The sequence below is a fragment of the Procambarus clarkii genome, chromosome 11 (genome assembly GCF_040958095.1).
Source record: "Procambarus clarkii isolate CNS0578487 chromosome 11, FALCON_Pclarkii_2.0, whole genome shotgun sequence".
In the NCBI taxonomy this organism is placed as follows: Eukaryota; Metazoa; Arthropoda; class Malacostraca; order Decapoda; family Cambaridae; genus Procambarus; species Procambarus clarkii.
The window spans coordinates 39556307-39584229 of NC_091160.1; the positions used below are offsets into that span (position 1 = coordinate 39556307).

General features: G+C 51.8%; 1 protein-coding gene across 1 annotated transcript in view; it reads left to right on the plus strand.

Annotated features, from left to right (window-relative positions):
- The window catches only part of LOC123758359 (Down syndrome cell adhesion molecule 4), a 228503-nt gene that overhangs the window by 22633 nt on the left and 177947 nt on the right, over positions 1–27923 (plus strand). Inside the window, exons 10-11 of the mRNA XM_069323052.1 lie at positions 5214–5305; positions 21897–22248. Coding sequence (XP_069179153.1) covers positions 5214–5305; positions 21897–22248 — 444 coding nt within the window. The remainder of the gene's footprint in view (positions 1–5213; positions 5306–21896; positions 22249–27923) is intronic.

The window sequence follows — 27923 nt, forward strand, 5'->3', positions numbered from 1 at the left end:
GTTAAGAATTTTCAGGTAAAAAAAAAACAGCAGGTTGTATTTGTGTGTGTTTGTTCTTTGTGTGTCAGGTGGCCTGGGGGGGGGAGGTGTAGGGGTCACGTGACCTGGGATGGTGTAGGGGTCACGTGACCTGGGGGTGTGGTGTAGGGGTCACGTGACCTGGGGTGGTGTAGGGGTCACGTGACCTGGGGGTGTGGTGTAGGGGTCACGTGACCTGGGGGGGTGGTGTAGGGGTCACGTGACCTGGGGTGGTGTAGGGGTCACGTGACCTGGGATGGTGTAGGGGTCACGTGACCTGGGGTGGTGTAAGGGTTACGTGACCTGGGGGGGTGTAGGGGTCACGTGACCTGGGGGTGTGGTGTAGGGGTCACGTGACCTGGGATGGTGTAAGGGTTACGTGACCTGGGGTGGTGTAGGGCTCACGTGACCTGGGGGTGTGGTGTAGGGGTCACGTGACCTGGGGTGGTGTAGGGGTCACGTGACCTGGGGTGGTGTAGGGGTCACGTGACCTGGGGGTGTGGTGTAGGGGTCACGTGACCTGGGGGGGTGTAGGGGTCACGTGACCTGGGGTGGTGTAGGGGTCACGTGACCTGGGGGTGTGGTGTAGGGGTCACGTGACCTGGGGGTGTGGTGTAGGGGTCACGTGACCTGGGGGTGTGGTGTAGGGGTCACGTGACCTGGGGGTGTGGTGTAGGGGTCACGTGACCTGGGGGTGTGGTGTAGGGGTCACGTGACCTGGGGGTGTGGTGTAGGGGTCACGTGACCTGGGGGTGTGGTGTAGGGGTCACGTGACCTGGGGGTGTGGTGTAGGGGTCACGTGACCTGGGGGGGTGGTGTAGGGGTCACGTGACCTGGGGGTGTGGTGTAGGGGTCACGTGACCTGGGGGGGGGTGTAGGGGTCACGTGACCTGGGGGTGTGGTGTAGGGGTCACGTGACCTGGGGGTGTGGTGTAGGGGTCACGTGACCTGGGGTGTGTGGTGTAGGGGTCACGTGACCTGGGGTGTGTGGTGTAGGGGTCACGTGACCTGGGGTGTGTGGTGTAGGGGTCACGTGACCTGGGGGGGGTGTAGGGGTCACGTGACCTGGGGTGTGTGGTGTAGGGGTCACGTGACCTGGGGGTGTGGTGTAGGGGTCACGTGACCTGGGGTGTGTGGTGTAGGGGTCACGTGACCTGGGGGGGTGGTGTAGGGGTCACGTGACCTGGGGTGTGTGGTGTAGGGGTCACGTGACCTGGGGGTGTGGTGTAGGGGTCACGTGACCTGGGGTGGTGGTGTAGGGGTCACGTGACCTGGGGTGTGTGGTGTAGGGGTCACGTGACCTGGGGGTGTGGTGTAGGGGTCACGTGACCTGGGGGGGTGGTGTAGGGGTCACGTGACCTGGGGTGTGTGGTGTAGGGGTCACGTGACCTGGGGGGGGTGGTGTAGGGGTCACGTGACCTGGGGGGGTGGTGTAGGGGTCACGTGACCTGGGGTGTGTGGTGTAGGGGTCACGTGACCTGGGGGGGTGGTGTAGGGGTCACGTGACCTGGGGTGTGTGGTGTAGGGGTCACGTGACCTGAGGGTGTGGTGTAGGTGTCACGTGACCTGGGGGTGTGGTGTAGGGGTCACGTGACCTGGGGGTGTGGTGTAGGGGTCACGTGACCTGAGGGTGTGGTGTAGGTGTCACGTGACCTGGGGGGGTGGTGTAGGGGTCACAATAACAATACTCCGACCACTAATGAGAACAAACAGGTAGTTGGGACCACTTAGAGGAGCCGGGTGGTACAAGTGTTGGCTCCGGCACTCACAAGGTGTGTCAAGTGGTGTTCATTAACACCTGGAGAGTTACTGGAGCCTCAGGAGGCGAGTGACCGGGGCGGGGAGTGACCGGGGCGGGGAGTGACCGGGGCGGGGAGTGACCGGGGCGGGGAGTGACCGGCTCACCGCCCGCTGCCCGCACTCTCTTGAACTTGTTGACTATATTCACTTCTACTGTTGTTGGAGTATTTATAGTTGGTGTGTACGGGGTTAATATTGGTACATTGTTGTGTACCTCACTGTGACCCTCTGCTGCCCTCCTGAGAGGTGCTCTCACGCTCTATTACACCAGACTGCTTCTCTACCTTCTCTAGCAGTCTCATGGGGACAACTGTATCGAATGCTTTCTAAATGTCGAGGAATATGCAGTCTGCCTATCCTTCTCTCTCTCTTGTTTAATATGTGTGATCTTACTGTTGAACTTGAGCAAGTTTGTCAAACAACATTTTCCTTGACTAAAATTGTGCTTGTGTCTTGAGAGAGAACTATCAAGGGAAAGCTCTAAGCCATTACTAGTATATAGCACTGGGAAGGGGTCAGGATAAGGATTTGGGATGAGACGGGGGGAAAGGAATGGTGCCCAACCATTTGGACGATCGGGGATTGAACGCTGACCTGCATGAAGAGAGACCGTCGCTCTACCGTCCAGCCCAAGTGGTTGGGTCTTGAGACAAAACTTATCTCTTCTAACTGTTCTACTAGGTTGTTCCGGATATAACAACTTGTAAGGGGATAGTTGTTAGTGACAGGGGTCTGTAGTTTAACTGTCTCTCCCCCCCCCCTTCCTTGTAGATGGGAACAACATTAGTCATTTCCAACAGTTAGCCAGCCCTCCCATTCTTAGACAAGAACTAAATATTATGGCAAGAGGGTCTCACAATGCTTCAGCTGCCTCCCTTAGTACCCATGGCGATATGTTGTCTGGCTCCACGACCTCGGTCACACACTCTGAGGCTTCCCTGCGGCGGTGCCTAACACGGCGGTGCCTTCCCTGCAGCGGTGCCTGCTCCGTTTGGGCTCTATGAGCCCTACTGGTGAATGTGGTTCCCGTTTGAATACTTCCAGGAAATTTTCGTTGAGTTCTTCACATACTTCCTTATCGTTCTCTGTGTGTTCTACCTCCCTTGTTTTGAAGTGTGATAACCTGGTGGTTCACAGTCATCTTCCTGCTGATGTTGGGGTAGTTTACCTCTCTGTGTCATGTTAGTTTAGTCCTGTTTCCTTGCCACTCTCCTAGTTTGTGTTTACACATATCTGGTACACTAAGGTACACAGGAACACCTTTGATGGCAGCAGTTGCTGGCAGGGTCCCCCACTCACTCTGCCTCGCCCCCTGTGCCTCTGGGGGAGGTGTGTGCTGGGGTGGACGGAGGCCGGGGGGAGCCACCACTGGGCCTCCTGGGGGAGCCTCACGACCCCGGGGGATATCTGTGCAACTTTTCTCGTTGGGTGGCGGCGGTTCGAACCTCCACTTACCCTGAGGGCCACTTAGTGTGACTCTAGCCCCTGGCCCGTGTCACCCCTGGACACGGAGTATGGCAGCCCTCCCCTGGCCCGTGTCACCCCTGGACACGGAGTATGGCAGCCCTCCCCTGGCCCGTGTCCACCCCTGGACACGGGCAGACACGCACCTGGAGTTAATTAAATTTCTGAAGATCCGCCTGTATGAGGAGCCTTCCGTGTCGCGGTTTACAGGGGGCGGAGGTCGCGGTTTACAGGGGGCGGAGGTCGCGGTTTACAGGGGGCGGTGGTCGCGGTTTACAGGGGGCGGTGGTCGCGGTTTACAAGGGGCGAAGGTCGCGGTTTACAGGGGGCGGTGGTCGCGGTTTACAGGGGGCAGAGGTCGCGGTTTACAGGGGGCGGTGGTCGCGGTTTACAGGGGGCGGTGGTCGCGGTTTACAGGGGGCGGAGGTCGCGGTTTACAGGGGGCGGTGGTCGCGGTTTACAGGGGCGGTGGTCGCGGTTTACAGGGGGCGGTGGTCGCGGTTTACAGGGGGCGGTGGTCGCGGTTTACAGGGGGCGGTGGTCGCGGTTTACAGGGGGCGGAGGTCGCGGTTTACAGGGGGCGGTGGTCGCGGTTTACAGGGGGCGGTGGTCGCGGTTTACAGGGGGCGGTGGTCGCGGTTTACAGGGGGCGGTGGTCGCGGTTTACAGGGGGCGGTGGTCACGGTTTACATGGGCGGAGGTCATGGTTTACAAGGGGCGGAGGTCGCGGTGTACAGGGGGCGGAGGTCGTGGTTTACAGGGGGCGGAGGTCGCGGTTTACAGGGGGCGGTGGTCGCGGTTTACAGGGGGCGGAGGTCGCGGTTTACAGGGGGCGGAGGTTGTGGTTTACAGGGGGCGGAGGTCGTGGTTTACAGGGGCGGAGGTTGTGGTTTACAGGGGACGGAGGTCGTGGTTTACAGGGGGCGGAGGTCGTGGTTTACAGGGGGCGGGGGTCGTGGTTTACAGGGGGCGGAGGTCGTGGTTTACAGGGACGGAGGTCGTGGTTTACAGGGTGCGGAGGTCGTGGTTTACAGGGGACGGAGGTCGCGGTTTACAGGGGGCGGAGGTCGTGGTTTACAGGGGGCGGAGGTCGTGGTTTACAGGGGACGGAGGTCGTGGTTTACAGGGGGCGGAGGTCGTGGTTTACAGGGGACGGAGGTCGCGGTTTACAGGGGGCGGAGGTCGCGGTTTACAGGGGGCGGAGGTCGCGGTTTACAGGGGGCGGAGGTCGCGGTTTACAGGGGGCGGAGGTCGCGGTTTACAGGGGGCGGAGGTCACGGTTTACAGGGGGCGGAGGTCGTGGTTTACAGGGGGCGGAGGTCTCAGTTGACTCTCCCATATTGACTCACCCAACACCCAGGGTGGGTAATGATTCACCCAACACCCAGGGTGGGTAATGACTCACCCTACACCCAGGGTGGGTAATGACTCACCCTACACCCAGGGTGGGTAATGATTCACCCAACACCCAGGGTGGGTAATGACTCACCCTACACCCAGGGTGGGTAATGACTCACCCAACACCCAGGGTGGGTAATGACTCACCCAACACCCAGGGTGGGTAATGACTCACCCAACACCCAGGGTGGGTAATGACTCACCCTACACCCAGGGTGGGTAATGACTCACCCAACACCCAGGGTGGGTAATGACTCACCCTACACCCAGGGTGGGTAATGACTCACCCAACACCCAGGGTGGGTAATGACTCACCCAACACCCAGGGTGGGTAATGACTCACCCAACACCCAGGGTGGGTAATGACTCACCCAACACCCAGGGTGGGTAATGACTCACCCTACACCCAGGGTGGGTAATGACTCACCCAACACCCAGGGTGGGTAATGACTCACCCTACACCCAGGGTGGGTAATGACTCACCCAACACCCAGGGTGGGTAATGACTCACCCACGTTCTCTCCCCCACACAGCTGCAGGATCCCGCCGTTCGTGAGAGAGTTCGTGAAGGTGGTTGCGTGGGTCCAGGATGACGCCTACGTTATTCAGCCCGGCCTGGAGAGTGGTGAGTACACTCACCTGAGTAACACGCTCACTCACCTCCCTCATATACTAGCTGTACCCGGTCACGCGTTGCTGTGGCTCACCAACCTTTCCTATCCCCTAGTCCTCCCCACCATTCCCCATTCACCCGTCCCCTCGTCCCCACTATCCCAAACTCCCCCGTCCCCTCGTCCTCCCCACCGTCTCTCACTTCCGTCCCCTCGTCCTCCCCACCGTCTCTCACTTCCGTCCCCTCGTCCTCCCCACCATCTCTCACTCCCGTCCCCTCGTCCTCCCCACCATCTCTCACTTCCGTCCCCTCGTCCTCCCCACCATCTCTCACTTCCGTCCCCTCGTCCTCCCCACCATCTCTCACTTCCGTCCCCTCGTCCTCCCCACCATCTCTCACTTCCGTCCCCTCGTCCTCCCCACCATCTCTCACTCCCGTCCCCTCGTCCTCCCCACCATTCCCCACTCCCTCGTCCGATGCCTTCCCAAATGGTCTGATGTTCCCATCAGAAAATTGGGAACATCAAGAGATCTGATGTTCCCATCACTGAAATATAAGAATAACAGTTAAAAATGAAATGAAAATATGAAAAAATAAAAAAATAAACTACACTCACGAAATGAACGGTATGGTGAACAACACAGCTCAGTTCCAACGTATTTCACACAAAATAATTAAATCAAAATGAAAATAAATTAAAATCTATGAAAATTCAATTTATCAATGCAATCAGAAACACTGAAATGGAATTGTAACATATTTAGTATAGCATGTGTGTTGCTCTTACATGCAACAGGTGGTGCTGTTTTTGAAGAAAAGCATGTTTTTACCTGTCACAGGGGTGGCATCTATATAGTAGGTATATAAAAACATGCGCCTATTCGAATGCAACGTTGTGTCAAAATTTCAAAGCAATCAGTGAAGAACTTTTGGAGATTAGCGGTTATGCACAAACGAACATTAACATTTTTATGTTATATAAACGGAAATCATTGATAGATACAGCGATAGCAGGCGGCTAGATATCTGCGAGGCACTACACATTAAGAAGTCGACACCAGCAATCAACAGCCAATTAATTCACAACTATATTCTACCCACTTCAAGACTCCACTCCAATATAGAAGCATCAAGAAATATGGGCCAATAGGCCCTTTGCAGTTACTTTCATTCTTCCCTTTAACTTACAAAATATTATACCCATTGTTTCGTGTTCTGTCTTGTGTTGAAAGTTTGTTTTCACCTCATCCAAAACTGTTGTAACATATCACCTCACCCAAATGCAGGTATATATATATATATATAATATATATATATATATATATATATATATATATATATATATATATATATATATATATATATATATATATATATATATATACAGTGTGTGTGTGTGCGTGTGTGTGTGTGTGCGTGTGTGTGTGTGTGTGTGTGTGTGTGTGTGTGTGTGTGTGTGTGTGTGTGTGTGTGTGTGTGTGTGTGTGTGTGTGTGTGTGTGTGTGTGTGTGTGTGCAAGGTTTACAAAGAACATGAGAGTGTTCACATAGGTCAGTTGTGGAGAGGTGTAAACCCGTGAAGAGTGAGGGAGCAGCGTAAGAGAGTGGAGGAGAGTAGTGGGCAGCACCACTGGGGCTCCCTGGCACCTCAGTGAGGGAGCAGCGTAAGAGAGTGGAGGAAAGTAGTGGGCAGCACCACTGGGGCTCCCTGGCACCTCAGTGAGGGAGCAGCGTAAGAGAGTGGAGGAGAGTAGTGGGCAGCACCACTGGGGCTCCCGGGCACCTCAGTGAGGGAGCAGCGTAAGAGAGTGGAGGAGAGTAGTGGGCAGCACCACTGGGGCTCCCGGGCACCTCTCCACACCACGCCAATGTTCAACATTATTGGATTTACATTTACGCCTTTACAAGATGAAGCCCACCATGCGTGCGTGTGTATGTGTGCGTGCGTATACGTGCGTACATATGTGGGTGTTCATGCATATATGTGCGTACTTATGTGAATGTTCGTGCGTATATGTGGGTGTTCGTGCGTATATGTGCATACATATGTGGGTGTTCGTGCGTATATATGTGGGTTTGCTTGCGTATATGTGCGTATATGTGTTTTGGTATACTTAGCGCTTTTTAGACAGTAGCTGACTGTGACCTGGACACTGTCAAGGTTGACTGCGTCCTGGACTCTGTCAAGGTTGACTGCGTCCTGGACACTGTCAAGGTAGACTGCCCCCTTGACTCAAGGATTAACCTAGTGTTGCACTGTGCCCAGCCTGACCACGGTGCCAGCCTGACCACGGTGCCAGCCTGACCACGGTGCCAGCCTGACCACGGTGCCAGCCTGGCCACGGTGCCAGCCTGACCACGGTGCCAGCCTGACCACGGTGCCAGCCTGACCACGGTGCCAGCCTGGCCACGGTGCCAGCCTGACCACGGTGCCAGCCTTGCCACGGTGCCAGCCTGGCCACGGTGCCAGCCTGACCACGGTGCCAGCCTGACCACGGTGCCAGCCTGACCACGGTGCCAGCCTGGCCACGGTGCCAGCCTGACCACGGTGCCAGCCTGACCACGGTGCCAGCCTGGCCACGGTGCCAGCCTGACCACGGTGCCAGCCTGACCACGGTGCCAGCCTGGCCACGGTGCCAGCCTGACCACGGTGCCAGCCTGGCCACGGTGCCAGCCTGACCACGGTGCCAGCCTGACCACGGTGCCAGCCTGGCCACGGTGCCAGCCTGACCACGGTGCCAGCCTGACCACGGTGCCAGCCTGGCCACGGTGCCAGCCTGACCACGGTGCCAGCCTGACCACGGTGCCAGCCTGACCACGGTGCCAGCCTGGCCACGGTGCCAGCCTGACCACGGTGCCAGCCTTGCCACGGTGCCAGCCTGGCCACGGTGCCAGCCTGACCACGGTGCCAGCCTGACCACGGTGCCAGCCTGACCACGGTGCCAGCCTGGCCACGGTGCCAGCCTGGCCACGGTGCCAGCCTGACCACGGTGCCAGCCTGGCCACGGTGCCAGCCTGACCACGGTGCCAGCCTGACCACGGTGCCAGCCTGACCACGGTGCCAGCCTGACCACGGTGCCAGCGCCGGCCTCCACCACCTACTTTGCATTGCAATTTCGGGTTGTCAGTATATGTATCTTGTTGCAATTTGAGGCGTGCTAATGGGCCAGTGTTCTGGGATGGCTGGCATACTGATCAACGGTGTGTTGCAACTATAGGCGTCCAACATCTCCATTGCATTACGCTTGCAAGGATCAACATCGCGTTGGAATCCTTGGAATATACCTGGCGATATGTTTTCAGTGTCAGCCTAGAGCGAGGCGCGACTATACTGGCTGCTTCGTAGCGGGGCTAAACGAAGCCTCGTACAGGCGCTCAACGAAGCCTCGTATAGGCGCTCAACGAAGCCTCGTCGGCGCTCAACGAAGCCTCGTACAGGGGCTCAACGAAGCTTCGTCGGCGCTCAGCGAAGCCTCGTACAGGCGCTCAACGAAGCCTCGTCGGCGCTCAACGAAGCCTCGTCGGCGCTCAACGAAGCCTCGTCGGCGCTCAACGAAGCCTCGTACAGGGGCTCAACGAAGCTTCGTCGGCGCTCAGCGAAGCCTCGTACAGGCGCTCAACGAAGCCTCGTCGGCGCTCAACGAAGCCTCGTCGGCGCTCAACGAGTGAAGGAATTTTATATTGTAGTTACACAAGGGGTCAAGAGAGCGGGCGCATTGATCGACTGTGTTTACACTGGATTTTATTGTGAAGTGTGGGAGGGGGGGGGGGGGTAGGGGCGCTGGCCGGCCAGGGGGGGGGGGGGTAGGGGCGCTGGCCGGCCAGGGGGGGGGGGGGGGGGTAGGGGCGCTGGCCGGCCAGGGGGGGGGGGGGTGAGGGGCGCTGGCCGGCCAGGGGGGGGGGGGGGGGGGTGAGGGGCGCTGGCCGGCCAGGGGGGGGGGGGTAGGGGCGCTGGCCGGCCAGGGGGGGGGGGGGGGTAGGGGCGCTGGCCGGCCAGGGGGGGGGGGTGAGGGGCGCTGGCCGGCCAGGGGGGGGGGGTGAGGGGCGCTGGCCGGCCAGGGGGGGGGGGGGTAGGGGCGCTGGCCGGCCAGGGGGGGGGGGGGGGTGAGGGGCGCTGGCCGGCCAGGGGGGGGGGGGGGGTAGGGGCGCTGGCCGGCCAGGGGGGGGGGGGGGGTAGGGGCGCTGGCCGGCCAGGGGGGGGGGGGTGAGGGGCGCTGGCCGGCCAGGGGGGGGGGGGTGAGGGGCGCTGGCCGGTCAGGGGGGGGGGGTGAGGGGCGCTGGCCGGCCAGGGGGGGGGGGGTGAGGGGCGCTGGCCGGCCAGGGGGGGGGGGGGTGAGGGGCGCTGGCCGGTCAGGGGGGGGGGGGTGAGGGGCGCTGGCCGGCCAGGGGGGGGGGAGGGGGCAACTTGGCCGACATCTTGGCCAGGATGTTTGGTTTTTGTGTTTTTTGGCAATATTTAATATCTCTTTCTCTTTCTCGACGAGAGGGAGAGAGGGAGGGAGAGAGAGAGAGAGAGAGAGAGAGAGAGAGAGACAGACAGACAGACAGACAGACAGACAGACAGAGAAACAGAGAGAGAGAGACAGAGACAGACAGAGAGACTAGGGAATCATTCAGACTGTCAAGAGAAGCACCTGGTGAAACTGCAAGCAAGAGCCGTTGTCTCACTCCGGTCAAAACCTGATGGCTGCCTCTACATTCTTTTCTTGATTGATCTTTATCTTTATTTTGTATTGGATTGATCTTTATTTAAATCAAAGTAACACTCATATAAGGAAGAGGATGAGCCAGTAGCCAAGAGTGTGCCAGAGCCTTCATGTGATTGGTTGACCTGATCTCCCGCGTATCATCCTGTTGGGCCAACAAGTTGCAGATGCCAGTCAGCCTCGGAGTGAATGATGGCTGATGGAGTGATCTTCTTGAGAAAGGCAGTTCCACTACGACACTGTTGAAGGTTGACAGCCTAGTGCTACGGGTGCCAACTACTGGTAGTCCACGGGGTTGGGCCAGGTGCGGAACTTTGAGAATGTTGGCCTTGTACATACCAGTAAGTCCACCAACGTGACGACGGTGTTGCAGACTCTGATGTTGAGACCGTTGCCAGCAGACACTAGAGATGAGCCATCCTGCACGGCTCCCAACTCTCCAACAGTCTGATAGATTTTTGCATTTTTAAATCATGTAAGATTTTGCAGCCACTGCTGTCCAGGAGTTGAGATATGCACTGAAGGGCTGTAAGTGTCCTGGCTGACTGTTGGGCTTGTTGAACACGTGGCTCTTCATTGCCAGAGCAGAGTCACACTTCTTGCCCCATACGTCAGCTTCGTCTGTGAACTGTGGATTCTTGCCCCCCAGTTGCAAGCCTGTCTGACTTGCAATATGCGGTCTAGTTATAATCGTCGCCTGAGTTTTGTCAACTGAATATGTGACCTGCTGTCTCATTCCTCAGGTTGAAATTGTTGAAAGTTTGTGATTGATGAGTCTTGTAGCAGTTGGCATTTCTTCCATTCCCAATGTGAAGGCCAGCATGCGGTCATCAGTATAGGCTTGAGCTTCAGGAGCGAGGTGAATTAGAGCGTTGAAATAGAGGTTGTATGTGAGAGGGCCCAAGCACACGACCCTGGGGCATGCTGGCACCTGCTGAGTGGATTACACATTCTTCTCCATTAAGGATTACTCTTAAAGTTCGGTCTTAAAAAGCTGTCAAGAGCTAGTCCTTTATTACCTCTAAGATGGAGCCTGAGGTGCATCAACCTGGCTAAGATATATTTCATGGTGTGACCATTCAATATATATATTTGTATACAAAAATAACGAAACTCTGAACATTTCGCTAGTGGATACTTACGTATGTATATATTTGTGTGTGGAGTCAGTAGTTAGTTGTTCTGTGATTACGATACATTTGCTGGGTATGGTCTGGAGTGTGCACTCCTGACCTGCCTATGGCTGTCCTACTGCACTAAACACTATTATGTGTCTACGAGCCTGCCAGTTAGCACTGTGTGCTGCCTTACTTATACATGACAGCCGAGTACTACTCCAGATAGGTGTGACCTCATGATGGTTCAGTGGGAAGTGTGTGTGTGTGGTGTACCTGGGAAGTCCACGTACGTGTGTTCGGTCCCATCACATGGCCTCAATATTTTACCATGGCATAGGTTATTGAGAGTGACATGGCCAGTTACTACTGAAGTACTAGTGTGCTGACACTAGGCCGTGTGTCTCCTGAGCACATTACTGGCAGTAAGCTGGAGTCTGTATACTTGAGACAATCTTGGGACGGTTGACACGTGGGGCACTATGTTGACCAGACCACACACTAGACAGTGAAGGGACGACGACGTTTCGGTCCGTCCTGGACCATTCTCAAGTCGGTTGTGGTAGTATCAGTGATATGGGGTACTATCCCTATATATGTTACCACTATGGGCTTCCTTACATGCAGGTGTGTTCTCTACCAACACTGCTCTGTGATCACGGATCATATTGACTGGAAAGTGTGTTAGTGGTGGGTCAGTGAGGCTCACTTGACAGTAAAGTGTGTAATGTTAGTGAGTGTGGCTCACAAGTGGATCCCTCCTGCACCATCACCACCTCACACACCAGGAAAGTCACTCGCTTAAACCCAGTTCTCCCTTAAGTAAAAATCGCTTTCCCGCCAAAACAAATCAGGTGGTACACCGAGGGTAGGATGACTGCGCATTGTATTTGGCGGGAAGACCGTGGAGAGGAAGAAGAGGGCGAGCGACCGTGTCCATAAGAGCCCAACTGTTGCTGGTGATCTGAGGGTGTGGGCATAATAAAGGCGCATTACTGTGTACTAGAGAGCGGAGAGAGAGTGTTGATGGAGCCTCTTGAGCACCATCTCGCCGACACAGAACCGTTCTCTCGGGTCTCTTGCAACGAACTAATTACCTGCAGGAATTTAATCTAGACACGAGTGGTTGTTTTTCCCAGGAATGAATGTTGAATGTGCAGGTGGCACAGCGTTGGTGCCTGGTGGCTACTGCCTGGCTGCTCACCTGTGTACACCTGCAGGGTCAAGCTTCAGCTCCCTGACTCTGCCTTTCCAGCAGCTGGCTCTCTTAATACAATGAATGGCTCAACCTATTTTTCTATCTATTTTTTTAAATTTAAAGGAAGTTAAATTCTATGACCTATTCGCTTAGTTCATTCCATTTTCCTAATATTCTTATGCTGGAAAAGCCTTCTCTTTCTGGCTCATCTGTCTCACGCATCCAGCCATGTTCTATTGTTCTTCACTGTTCTTCATTCATCCCTTAATTGTGCACTGAATCATCCTCCCCCTCCCCCCCCCCAAGTATTTTATACTTCTCTATCATGTTTCCTCTCACACTCCTCGTTCTTCCAGCGACGTCAGGTCCAGCTCTTTCAGTCTCTCTTCACACCCTATTCCCCACAATTCTGGGACGAGTCTCATCTCAAGCTTCTGTTCATATTCATTTTTCTAGTTGGGTCTCACTAACGACCCTTGAGGGACATTACTTGGCATCTTGTGCCAGTCTGACGCCTCGCTCCTATATGGCATTACTCCTATATGGCATCACTCCAATATGGCATCACTCCAATATGGCATCACTCCAATATGGCATCACTCCAATATGGCATCACTCCTATATGCCATCCTCTGTTTTAATCATCCTCATAATAAAAAAATATGCAGTCTGCCCACCCTTTTATTTCTTGCCTCATTTTTGTTTCCTGGTCGTAGAATTCAAGTAACCCTGTGAGGCAAGACCTGCCATCCCTGAACCCATGTTGATGCTGTGTTACAAAGTTCTTCCGCTCCAGATGTTCCACTAGCTTTCTTCGCACAATCTTCTCCATCAGCTTGCATGGTATGCAGGTTAGGGACACTGGCCTGTAGTTCAGTGCCTCCTGTCTATCTCCTTTCTTGTATATCGGGACTACATTAGCTGCTTTCCAAATTCTTGGCAGTTCACCTGTTACCAGTGATTTGTTATTCACTATGGAGAGTGGCAGGCACAGTGCTTCTGCTCCTTCCTCTAGTATCCATGGCGATATTCCGGGCCTATTTGTCACATCCCTTTATCACATCCCACTCTAGCAAAAGCTTCCTTACATCCCCACTGGTAATCTCAAACTCTTGTAGTGATTCCTGGTTAACTATTCCCTCTCTTATCTTTGGAAATTCTCCTTGCTCTAATGTGAAGACCTCCCAGAATGTCTTATTCAGTTCCTCACACACTTCCTTGTCGTTTGTAGTAACTCTGTCTGCCCCTATCCTCAATTTCATTACCTGTTCCTTTACTGGGGGTTTTCTCCTGATGTGGCTGTGCAGCAATTTAGGTTGAGTCTTTGCCTTGCTTGCGACGTCATTTTCGTATTGTCTTTCTGCCTCTCTTCTCAACCTGTCTCTCAACCTGTCATATTCATTCCTGGCATTCTGGTATCTTTCTCTGCTCTCAACTGTCCTGTTATTCCTATAGTTTATCCACGCCCTTTTACTTTGCTGCTTAGCTAGCCTACATCTCTGATTAAACCATGGGTTTCTCATCTGCATTTCTCTGTTTTCCTTTTGGACTGGGACAAACTTGTCTGCGGCCTACTTACACTTTTGCGTGATGTAACCATCATGTCTTGGGCCATCTTTCCCCCAAGCTCTGTTTTCCATATTATATCTGTTAGGAATTTCCTTATTCCCTCATAGTTTCCCTTTTGGAATGCCAGTTTTTTTCAGTTCCCCTCCTCGAGTTCTTTAACCCTTCCTGAACCAGATACTCAAACGTCAGTACACTGTGGTCGCTCATTCCAACTGGGGCCTCGAAACTGATATCCCTTATGTCGGAGTCGTTCAGAGTGAAGACTAGGCCAAGTCTCGCTGGTTCGTCGTTTCCTCTCATCCTTGTGGGTTCCCTGACATGCTGGGTTAAGAAGTTTCTTGTCGCCACCTCCAATAGTTTGGCTCTTCACGTATCCTCGCCTCCATGCGGTTCCTTGTTCTCCCAATCAATCCTTCCGTGATTGAAGTCCCCCATGATTAGCAGGCGGGATCTATTTCTACAGGCAGCAGAGGCTGCCCTCTCAATTATAGTGTTAACTGCCATGTTGTTGTTGTCATACTCTTGACTGGGTCTTCTGTCATTTGGTGGAGGGTTGTATATTACTGCTACTACTATTCTTGGTCCTCCCATTGCCATGGTGCCTGTTATGTAGTCTCTGAATCCCTCGCAGCCTGGGATAGTCATCTCCTTGAAACTCCATTCCTTTCTCATTAGTAGGGCCACTCCACTTTCTCCCCTTCCCTCCCTCTCTTTCCTTATCACTGTGTACTCCTGTAACACCACATTAGTTATTATTCCTGAGAGTTTTGTTTCTGTGAGTCCGACTACATCTGGGTTCCTTCTTGTACTATTTCCCATAATTCACTTGCCTTGCTTGTGATCCCATATATGTTCGAGTACATCACCCTGAAACTGACTCTCTTCTGTCCTTCCTCAGTTTCTGTTGATTCCCCTGAAGCAGGGAAACAGGGAGGGTCCGGGATGGGAGGGCCTAGGGAGGGGGACCTGGGGGATCTGGGGTGTACGGGGGCTGGGAGGATCTGGTATGGGGAGGGTGGTGTAGGAGAGAGGGCTTGATGGGTGGGTGAGAGGGGGGGAGGCTAGGCGGTACAAGGGAGGGGTGGGAGGGCTTGGGAGGATGAGGGGGAAGGGGGAGGAGTAGAAGAGGAGGGAGGACTTGGGAGGGGTGGGGAGGAAGGGAGAGCTAAATGGGGTGAGGAAGAAAGTAGGGCTTATGGGAGTTGGGGAGAAGGGCGGGCTTAGGGGGGTGGGGAAGAATGGAGGGCTTTGGGGGTTGTGGGAGAACGGAGGGCTTGGGGAAGAGACGGGAGGGCATGGGGGAGAAGGGAAGGCTTGGGGGTTGGGGAGAAAGGAGGTCCTGGGGAGGGAGATGAGTGGGGGGAGGATGCCCTAAGTGGGCAATTAATGGGGGGAGTGGCAGGGGTTGGGGTAGGTAGGATGTCAATTGGGTGGAAGGTGGGGTAGTGCTCCTCTCCCTGTGCCTATTGAACTGCTTGTGGAGGGTTCCCCACTTCCCCTCTGAGATTGTAGGGTTCAGGGTTGTGGTTCCTTGACTCCTTTCTTTCTCCTTGCGTTCCCGCCTCGCATCTGCTGCCCTCACTCTCTCGTCCCTTGTCATATCTCTGTGCAGGAACATTTTTTTGAACTTCTGTACATTTGCTAGTCCACTCTTCTTTGCTAACAGGTCCTCTTTTGTGTTCTCGCTCATGAATACCACCTTTATCAGTCGGTCTCTATCATTGTTGTACTGTCCAAGCCTGAAAAACTTTTCGATATTCTCATCAGCCCTCTCCATCCTTATCTCTGTAAGGATCTCAGTAACTGAATTTTTGTCCTTGTCTCTCCTCTCCCTGTTTGCTCCTTAATGCCTGCTACTACTACTGCTCTTTTTCTCTCTGTCAGCCAGCTAGTACATCAAGCTGCTTCCTGAGAAGAGGCCACTTCCATGGCAACTTCCCTTACTGCAGACCTAGCTTCAGGGCTCTTTTTATACCATTCTGCAAATGAGGGTTGTATTGTAGAAGTCCCCTCTACAAGAACATTACCGCCTTCCTGAGGGATGGTTTGCATCTGGTATTGAGTAGGATTCTCTTTCAGGCTTTTTATTTCCTCTTTTGCTGCCTTCAACTCATCCTGCAGGCTGGTTACTGTCTCAGTGTGGATGTGTTCGGGTGACTGTGGGTGTGTTCGGGTGAGTGTGGGTGTGTTCGAGTGAGTGTGGGGTGTGTTCGGGTAAGTGTCGGGTGTGTTCGAGTGAGTGTGGCTGTGTTCGGGTGAGTGTGGCTGTGTTCGGGTGAGTGTGGGGTGTGTTCGGGTGAGTGTGGGGTGTGTTCGGGTGAGTGTGGGTGTGTTTGGGTGAGTGTGGGTGTGTTCGGGTGAGTGTGGGTGAGTGTGGGTGTGTTCGGGTGAGTGTGGCTGTGTTCGAGTGAGTGTGGGGTGTGTTCGGGTGAGTGTGGCTGTTTTCGGGTGAGTGTGGCTGTGTTCGGGTGAGTGTGGGGTGTGTTCGGGTGAGTGTGGGGTGTGTTCGGGTGAGTGTGGGTGTGGTCAGGACCAACAGCTCAGGGTGTGGGGGTGGGCGCGAGGCGGCAGACAGTGAAGGCGTCACGCCCGTGCTGGTGTTGCCGCCCATAAAATATCCCCTAAAAGTGTTGATTGAGGCGGCCGAACTAATCTAGCTCTCCCTTACCCCCCCACACCACCCACCTCTGTATCCCCCTTCGTACTCCCCCCCCCCCTTTATCCCCACCTCTGTATTCCCCGTCCTCCCTATCTCCCCCTGCCATCTGCTGTTAGTTAATTGCTTCTTGTACTTATATGATATAATTCTAGATCGTAATATTACGTTGTAAATAACAATTGCATTACAAGCAACCAATTACAATATATATATATATATATATATATATATATATATATATATATATATATATATATATATATATATATATATATATATATATATATATATTTGTCTTATGAATGCCATGGGGTCGGCCCTTGTGCCATGCTTTTAAGAAATATAGGCATCTAAAATCCCCCCCCCCCCCACTCTATGCGATTTTCAAGCAGTCTGGAAATCAAATCATGTTTTATTATTTATTTTCCGTAGTTAGACGGCGTCACACCCTCAGATAGGTCGTTCACATATATTAGAACAGCGGAAGTGAACAAGAACATGTCTTTGTTCACCTGCACTGTTTGGAACACACCTGTGAGGTGAAGTAGTTGCCAACACAATTAAAACACCAACCTACCTTCTTGAGATTATCTTAAGATGATTTTGGGGCTTTAGTGTCCCCGCGGCCCGGTCCTCAACCAGGCCTCCATCCCCCAGGAAGCAGCCCGTGACAGCTGACTAACACCCAGGTACCTATTTTACTGCTAGGTAACAGGGGCATAGGGTGAAAGAAACTCTGCCCATTGTTTCTCGCCGGCGCCTGGGATCGAACCTGGGACCACAGGATCACAAGTCCAGCGTGCTGTCCGCTCGGCCGACCGGCTCCCTACCTCCCGACCTTTCGCCTAACTACACACTAATTGTAAATGTATAACATGATTTATATATATATATATATATATATATATATATATATATATATATATATATATATATATATATATATTTTGATTTTGCGCAAATCATTTACCTTTTGTGGGGACGGGCACTGAACCACTGATACCATTTGTAACAGAGGGGGAGACTATCAGGGGAAAGCGCCAAGCCATTCCGACTATATAGCACTGGGAAGGTATCAGGATAAAGATTAGGGATGGGACGGGGGAAAGGAATAGTGACCATCCAAAATATACTAATTAAATGAAAATTTAGGCTATTAAAATGATTTTAATAGCCTAAGAAATTGTCTGAGTCAAATAGATTGGAAAATCTTGGGCGTGAGGGTTGGGTCGGTCTTGAAGTGAGACGTGAACCCGCTCTCGCACAAGAGAGTACATATATTACTTATTGCTTATATTCATTTTTGGCTTATTAATAAGTAAATATGCGGTATATGCCAGGTTATATATTCTTTTCAAGGTACAAACTCTTTCTAAAAATTTGCTGATTGATTGATTGATGAAGATTAAGCCACCCAAAAGGTGGCACGGGCATGAATAGCCCGTAAGTGGTGGCCCTTTTGAGCCATTACCAGTATCAAGAGCTGATACTGGAGGTCTGTGGAGGTGCGACTGCACCCTGAGTGACGGGAGATGTCTCCCAAAAATTTCCTAAACACCAGTTTTAATAATAGGAATTTCTTTTTCACTTTTATTAAACAGTAGAGATTTTATACAAAATTTGACAATATCCTGAGTTACTTTACAATTTATTGAAATATTTTAGTTTTATATTATTTTTATAAAACTGTAATATCACTATAGGTAGGTATAGGTTAAGTACTAATTGTAATTAAGAAGCAATAAGATGCTTATCTTAACATACTAAGAAGGTTAGGTTAGGTCGGTGTTTTTTATTCAGCTTTTCAAGGTAAACTCAAATATTCATAATAATTTAGTATGACACATATGCACATATTAATAAGCCAAATATTGACTATAAGTAAGTGCGAGAACTGGTTGCAGCGATAGGTGACATTAAAAGGGATTTCGATGTGGATTCAAAATATAACTTATTTAAAAATATTCTAAGCAAAGCCCAAGAATGTAGTATACCATATAAATTGAATAGATCGAATACTAATGACCCAAAGTGGATAACAAAGGACCTGAAGAACCTTATAGGTAGAAAGAGAGCGTAGTACAAAAGGTAGCTAATGTGGTGCCAATATTTAAGAAAGGAGATAGATCACTTGCGTCAAACTATTGGCCAGTTAGCCTAGCATTTATTGTGGGAAAGTTACTTGAATCAACAATTGCAAATTCAATTCGTCTTCATCTTGAAAAACATAAATTAATAAATGATTCACAATATTCATTTTGCCACATGAAAGACCGATTAAAAAAATAGAGGCTCATGGTATTGGGGGTGCTATATTAAGTTGGATTAGGGCATGGCTATACCAAAGGAAACAGAGAGTTAGTATAAATGGGGTTAAATCAGAGTGGGAAAATGTTGTAAGTGGGGTGCCTCAAGGCTCTGTCCGGGACCTCTGTTGTTTATAATATATATAAATGATTTAGATTCTGGTTTGAGTAGCAACATTTTCAAATTTGCCGATGATACAAAAATCGGCAGGAAAATAAACACGGAAGAAGACTCACTGTCACTTCAGGTCGATCTAAATAGGGTTTTGAAATGGTCAAATGATTGGCAGATGCAGTTTAATGCTGATAAATGTAAAGTTCTGAGGCTAGGTAATGATGAAAGAGTTACAAGATACGAGCTAGATGGTGTTGAGATTGCGAAGTCGGATTGCGAAAGGGATCTGGGAGTTATGATTAGTAAGAATTTAAAACCAAAAGATCAATGCCTGAATGTTCATAATAAGGCAAATAGGACACTGGGATTTATTAATCGCAGCGTTAGTAACAAGACACCTGGTGTGGTTCTCAAGCTATATCTTGCTCTGGTTAGGCCCCATTTAGATTATGTAGTTCAGTTTTGGTCGCCATACTATAGAATGGATATAAATTCACTTGAACGTGTCCAACGTAGGATGACAAAGTTAATTCCCCAAATTAGAAACCTGTCATATGAAGAGAGATTAACAAAGCTTAAATTGCATTCACTGGTGTGGGAAAATCCTAGCAGCTTAATTCTTTTTAAATTCTGTAAATACTAAATATTTCTTAATTGACTTTAATATGATAATTTTTTTATCTGATTAATTTTCTTAGTTAGTTCTTAGTAATAAGTTAGTAAATTAAGCACGTAAGTAATTAAGTAAGTAAGTTAGTAGACTGTATGTACTGATTCAGCTGCCTGAATTTATCTCACATAATTGGGGGGACAATTTGCAGCTTAAACCACTTTGAGATGGCTCCTTCATAAACCACAAATTGTTTACCTAATAAATATAAATTATAATCATACCACATATGGTGGTCTAATCTACTATTATTATTATGGCAATAATGAATTAATTTCTAATACTATGTCTACAGTATTGTAAAAAAAGAGGGCTTAGCTGTTCCTGTTGAAGGGGCCTGCTAAGGCTGTGTAATTGTAGCATCAAAGTTGGGTGTGGCCCTGTGCCTCTGAGTGCCACGTAATGGCGACTGTCTGGAGGCCTACAAAGCTTGGTGTACAGCTAGGTAATAATATTATATGGAAGGCCAACTGTCTGCTCTGCTGCTTGTAACTCCAAATCACAATTACCTGCAGAGTTTAAAGAATTAATAATGTTTCCCTAAACATATAAGTACAGGTATGACCTGGAATATGAGTGTGTTGAGCTGAGTAAACGTACTTGGTTATGGGAATTTTCCATGCATTATAACCACCTACCTCTTTATGAATAACTATGGCCACTGTTAAACAAAAATACTTGGTAAGACAGATACTGGTGTTGCTGTGATTGTTGAGAGGCTGTTGTGCTGGCTGCTCGCTTGTTGACACGTAGTCTGGGTGTCTAACGAGATAAATCACCTCATATGGAGAGCCACTCTACAGCGTCTCTAGATGTTATTGTCTCAGTGTGTGTACGACGCTCCCAGGGGGAGACCCACTCAAATATTTGATGGTTCTATTTATGTTTAAGGAATAGAGTATTAAGCTATACTGTAGTATAAAAAGATTATAAGTAATGTAAATACGTGACGTCGATGATGTCACGAAATCACCCATTCTCTCTTCTTTAAAGGGATAACTATGTTATTATGTGTGTGTCGGATTTCTGACAACTGGAAAGGCGAGGAGTTAGGTGTGACATGATAGAGGTTTACAAGTGGATGAATGGACATAACAAAGTGGATATTAATAGGGTATTAATAGTATCAATACAAGACAGAACACAAAACAATGGGTTTAAATTGGATAAGTTTAGATTTAGGAAAGACTTGGGTAAATACTGGTTCAGTAACAGGGTTGTTGATTTGTGGAACCAATTACCGCGTAACGTGGTGGAGGTGGGGTCCCTCGATTGTTTCAAGCGCGGGTTGGACAAGTATATGAGTGGGATTGGGTGGTTATAGATAGGAGCTGCCTAGCATGGGCCAATAGGCCTTCTGCAGTTGCCTTTATTCTTATGTTCTTATCCACTTGGACGGTCTAACTGAAGTGGTTGGGGAGGGGGGAGGGGGGGGGGAATATAAGAACATTTTATTTAAGAATCAGGTTGATAATTGGAACGGGAACAGCCTGACCTTGGAACGGGAACAGCCTGGCCTTGGAACGGGAACAACCTGGCCTTGGAACGGGAACAGCCTGGCCTTGGAACGGGAACAGCCTGGCCTTGGAACGGGAACAACGGGGAATTGGAACGTCAGACAATGTTTACAACAAGAATTAGTAATTAGAACTAGGTATTTAATGAATGGGAAACAAGAAATGAGAGAGAAACGGTAAGAATTCAACACTGGTGATGGAGAGTGTAAGATTTTGGAGTCAAGGGAATTGGATTCCAAAAGACTGAAACAAGGAATTCAATAAAGGAAGAGAAAATAGAACTAGGGGTTGGATTGAGTTGAAAATAGAATACTTATAATAATAACAACGCACTATAACAATTATTGGATTAAAATAATTAATACACAAAGATATTTCACACTCTGACCTTCATATATATATGTCAAGCCAAATATATGTTGGAAACTGGTCAAGGACGGAAATGATTGGGCATCAATCACCACACTTCTCACCCCTCACCCTTCGCCCCAATCCCAATCACAACACAATCTCTCAAAAGAATCAACTGTCTTCAATGTCTCAACATTATATATCTATTTTAATGTTGTTTGAAGATTAAATTACTTAACTTACTCAAACTTCTGTGAGTCAGAAACTTTACTCTTAAATCTTATACAATATATACAAGTAAGACTATAATAATATAAGCAGCATAGTATATCTAAGACCATATACATATAACCTGCGGCTCTTCTCACCCTCTCTCCCCTTCCCCCTGGGTGCCGCAGGCGGGAAGTACACCATACTCCACGACGGGTCCCTGCACATCTACCGGGCGGACCCCAGCGACGGGTACCGGAGCTACCGGTGCCGCGCCAACCACACGCTCACCGGGGACATCAGCGAGTCCTCCGCCGGCCGGGTCATCATCTCCGGTACGTGTCTATACCTCCCGGTTCACCGGGGGAGCCTGTTGGGGGTTATCTTAGTACCGGGGAGGTGTGTAGCCGGCTCCTGTGTTCCCTGGAGGTGTTTGTGTGATGGTAAGACCAGTAGACAGTACGGTACAGGGAGGACCAGTAGACAGTACGGTACAGGGAGGACCAGTAGACAGTACGGTACAGGGAGGACCAGTAGACAGTACGGTACAGGGAGGACCAGTAGACAGTACGGTACAGGGAGGACCAGTAGACAGTACGGTACAGGGAGGACCAGTAGACAGTACGGTACAGGGAGGACCAGTAGACAGTACGGTACAGGGAGGACCAGTAGACAGTACGGTACAGGGAGGACCAGTAGACAGTACGGTACAGGGAGGACCAGTAGACAGTACGGTACAGGGAGGACCAGTAGACAGTACGGTACAGGGAGGACCAGTAGACAGTACGGTACAGGGAGGACCAGTAGACAGTACGGTACAGGGAGGACCAGTAGACAGTACGGTACAGGGAAGACCAGTAGACAGTACGGTACAGGGAAGACCAGTAGACAGTACGGTACAGGGAGGACCAGTAGACAGTACGGTACAGGGAGGACCAGTAGACAGTACGGTACAGGGAAGACCAGTAGACAGTACGGTACAGGGAAGTACAGCTCCTTCCTGTAACGAAAAAAACAACACCGTTCTGTTGTATTCCATGCAGGGTGGTGGCGTGTTGTATCACATGGTGTCAGATTGTATCGCTGTTGTAGTGCTGTATCACTAGAGGGGGGCGGGGAGGGGGCTGTAAGATAAGGTTAGTTATAGACTCAGTGTCAGAGCTGTTAATTTGGCCCTTGTTTGGCAGTGTCGTTAAGGCTTGATTGGGCGGGGTCACGGTGCTAATTACTCTGACCTTTGGTTAATTGGCCCTTAGCCCCCCCCCCCACCTGCTACACACGGGCTAATGTTGTTGTTGTTGTTGTATTCTCGATTTAAAAAATACACCAACTTTTTTTTTTGGTCTCGTGATTCTGTATGTGTTGCTGTAATTGTTTGTAACTGTTTATTGTTTGTATTGTGAGCTGTAACGAGGCTGTTGGGTGTGTGTGAGGGGTAGTTAAGCTCCGTAGTTAACTCTTATAGATGACTTATTGTATCGTAGATTGTTCTCTGTATTGTGGATCGTTCTCAGTATTGTGGATCGTTCTCAGTATTGTGGATTGTTCTCTGTATTGTGGATTGTTCTCTGTATTGTGGATCGTTCTCAGTATTGTGGATCGTTCTCAGTATTGTGGATCGTTCTCTGTATTGTGGATCGTTCTCTGTATTGTGGATCGTTCTCAGTATTGTGGATCGTTCTCTGTATTGTGGATCGTTCTCTGTATTGTGGATCGTTCTCTGTATTGTGGATCGTTCTCAGTATTGTGGATCGTTCTCAGTATTGTGGATCGTTCTCAGTATTGTGGATCGTTCTCAGTATTGTGGATCGTTCTCAGTATTGTGGATCGTTCTCTGTATTGTTGATTGTTCTCTGTATTGTGGATTTTTTCTGGTGTTCTGTTTTTGATTGTGTTTAATGTGGTTGTTTAGCTTAAGGAGGCGGTGTAGAGGGATGTAGAGGCCCGCCCCGCTCATCACAAGGCCGGAGTTCGAACCCCTGCGTAAATGTGAGACGACTGGGTAAATATATAATTAAGCTACGACTGGTTGCACACCTGGAGAACATTAGGTTTGTGAACAAACATGAACATGGGTTCTGGAAAGGGAAATCGTGCCTAACAAACCTTCTGGAATTCTATGATAAAATAACGAGGATAAGACAGGACAGAGATGGTTGGGCAGACTGCATATTTCTGGACTGCCAAAAAGCCTTTGATACAGTACCGCACATGAGACTGCTGTTCACAGGCGCACAGACACACACACACACACACACACACACATATACACACACACACAACCCCCCCCCCCCACACACACAACCCCCCCTCCCCCCCCACACACACACACACACACACGCACACACACACACACACACACGCGCACACACACACACACACACACACACACACACACACACACGCACACACACACACGCACACACACACACACACACACACACACACACACACACACACGCACACACACACACACACACACACACACACACACACACACACACACACACGCACACACACACACACACACACACACACACACACACACACACACACACACACACACGCACACACACACACACACACACACACACACACACACACACACACACACACATACACACACACACACACACACACACACACACACACACACACACACACACACACACACACACAATAAACCCCCCGAGAGACACAAACACACAAACAAACAAAACGAATTGAAATGCCAACTTTTCCCTTGACCCTCAGAATAAAACACCTGCATAACTGATATTGATAATGTGTTCAGGTGTTTTATGGGGTACATACCGTGTTTGACGGCGGTAATTGCAATCTAATTGAAAACACCTTTTTTTTTGCCATATCTTAAGTTAAGAGTTTTTATTAATTTTTGAGGCAAGAAGTGAATATCAGAGCGAGTTATTACTTACCTTCTTGTAAGAAAGTCATTATATATTCAGTTTGTAATATTACGTCAATTTATACATAATAATTAGATAATTATATAATTGAATGTGACAGGGGTATTTGCTGTATTTTTATTTGTTTATTTTGTTGTATTGAATACAGGATTTGGTGTGTATTACTGTCTATGATTGTTGTTAAGTCTGCTGATTGTGGTGCAATATGGATTGTTATTGTTGTATTGTGGTGATTGTGGGGGTGGGCTTCATCTACGAGATTCTTTCCCCGTACAGAGCCCTCCACCTGCCCCCCCCTGGGAGCCAGCACCCACTAACACCTGCCCCTGGGAGCCAGCACCCACTAACACCTGCCCCTGGGAGCCAGCACCCACTAACACCTGCCCCTGGGAGCCAGCACCCACTAACACCTGCCCCTGGGAGCCAGCACCCACTAACACCTGCCCCTGGGAGCCAGCACCCACTAACACCTGCCCTCCCTGGGAGCCAGCACCCACTAACACTTGCCCCCCTGGGAGCCAGCACCCACTAACACTTGCCCCCCCTGGGAGCCAGCACCCACTAACACCTGCCCCCCCTGGGAGCCAGCACCCACTAACACCTGCCCTCCCTGGGAGCCAGCACCCACTAACACCTGCCCCCCTGGGAGCCAGCACCCACTAACACTTGCCCCCCTGGGAGCCAGCACCCACTAACACCTGCCCCCCCTGGGAGCCAGCACCCACTAACACCTGCCCCCCCTGGGAGCCAGCACCCACTAACACCTGCCCCCCTGGGAGCCAGCACCCACTAACACCTGCCCCCCTGGGAGCCAGCACCCACTAACACCTGCCCGCCCTGGGAGCCAGCATTCACTAACACCTGCCCCCCTGGGAGCCAGCATTCACTAACACCTGCCCCCTGGGAGCCAGCATTCACTAACACCTGCCCCCCTGGGAGCCAGCACCCACTAACACCTGCCCCCCCTGGGAGCCAGCACCCACTAACACTTGCCCCCCTGGGAGCCAGCACCCACTAACACCTGCCCCCCCTGGGAGCCAGCACCCACTAACACCTGCCCCCCCTGGGAGCCAGCACCCACTAACACCTGCCCCCCCTGGGAGCCAGCACCCACTAACACCTGCCCCCCTGGGAGCCAGCACCCACTAACACCTGCCCGCCCTGAGAGCCAGCATTCACTAACACCTGCCCCCCTGGGAGCCAGCATTCACTAACACCTGCCCCCCTGGGAGCCAGCATTCACTAACACCTGCCCCCCTGGGAGCCAGCACCCACTAACACCTGCCCCCCCTGGGAGCCAGCACCCAATAACACCTGCCCCCCCTGGGAGCCAGCACCCACTAACACTTGCCCCCCTGGGAGCCAGCACCCTACTAACACCTGCCCCCCTGGGAGCCAGCATTCACTAACACCTGCCCCCCTGGGAGCCAGCATTCACTAACACCTGCCCCCCTGGGAGCCAGCATTCACTAACACCTGCCCCCCTGGGAGCCAGCACCCACTAACACCTGCCCCCCCTGGGAGCCAGCACCCACTAACACCTGCCCCCCCTGGGAGCCAGCACCCACTAACACCTGCCCCCCCTGGGAGCCAGCACCCACTAACACCTGCCCCCCCCCTGGGAGCCAGCACCCACTAACACCTGCCCCCCTGGGAGCCAGCATTCACTAACACCTTCCCCCCCTGGGAGCCAGCACCCACTAACACCTGCCCCCCTGGGAGCCAGCACCCACTAACACCTGCCCCCCTGGGAGCCAGCATTCACTAACACCTGCCCCCCTGGGAGCCAGCATTCACTAACACCTGCCCCCCCTGGGAGCCAGCATTCACTAACACTTGCCCCCCTGGGAGCCAGCATTCACTAACACTTGCCCCCCCCCCTGGGAGCCAGCACCCACTAACACCTGCCCCCCTGGGAGCCAGCACCACACTAACACTTGCCCTCCCTGGGAGCCAGCATTCACTAACACTTGCCCCCCCTGGGAGCCAGCACCCACTAACACCTGCCCCCCTGGGAGCCAGCACCCACTAACACCTGCCCCCCTTGGGAGCCAGCATTCACTAACACCTGCCCCCCTGGGAGCCAGCATTCACTAACACCTGCCCCCCCTGGGAGCCAGCATTCACTAACACTTGCCCCCCCTGGGAGCCAGCACCCACTAACACCTGCCCCCCTGGGAGCCAGCATTCACTAACACTTGCCCCCCTGGGAGCCAGCACCCACTAACACCTGCCCCCCCTGGGAGCCAGCATTCACTAACACTTGCCCCCCCTGGGAGCCAGCACCCACTAACACCTGCCCCCCCTGGGAGCCAGCATTCACTAACACTTGCCCTCCTGGGAGCCAGCACCCACTAACACTTGCCCCCCTGGGAGCCAGCACCCACTAACACCTGCCCCCCTGGAAGCCAGCATTCACTAACACTTGCCCCCCTGGGAGCCAGCATTCACTAACACCTGCCCCCCTGGGAGCCAGCACCCACTAACACCTGCCCCCCTGGGAGCCAGCACCCAGTAACACCTGCCCCCCCTGGGAGCCAGCATTCACTAACACTTGCCCCCCCTGGGAGCCAGCACCCACTAACACCTGCCCCCCCTGGGAGCCAGCATTCACTAACACTTGCCCTCCTGGGAGCCAGCATTCACTAACACTTGCCCCCCTGGGAGCCAGCACCCACTAACACCTGCCCTCCCTGGGAGCCAGCACCCACTAACACCTGCCCCCCCTGGGAGCCAGCATTCACTAACACTTGCCCCCCCTGGGAGCCAGCATTCACTAACACTTGCCCCCCCTGGGAGCCAGCATTCACTAACACTTGCCCCCCCCTGGGAGCCAGCATTCACTAACACTTGCCCCCCTGGGAGCCAGCACCCACTAACACCTGCCCCCTGGGAGCCAGCATTCACTAACACTTGCCCCCCCTGGGAGCCAGCATTCACTAACACTTGCCCCCCCCTGGGAGCCAGCATTCACTAACACTTGCCCCCCTGGGAGCCAGCACCCACTAACACCTGCCCCCCTGGGAGCCAGCATTCACTAACACCTGCCCCCCTGGGAGCCAGCATTCACTAACACTTGCCCCCCTGGGAGCCAGCATTCACTAACACTTGCCCCCCTGGGAGCCAGCATTCACTAACACCTGCCCCCCTGGGAGCCAGCATTCACTAACACTTGCCCCCCTGGAGCCAGCATTCACTAACACTTGCCCCCCTGGGAGCCAGCATTCACTAACACTTGCCCCCCTGGGAGCCAGCATTCACTAACACCTGCCCCCTAGGAGCCAGCAT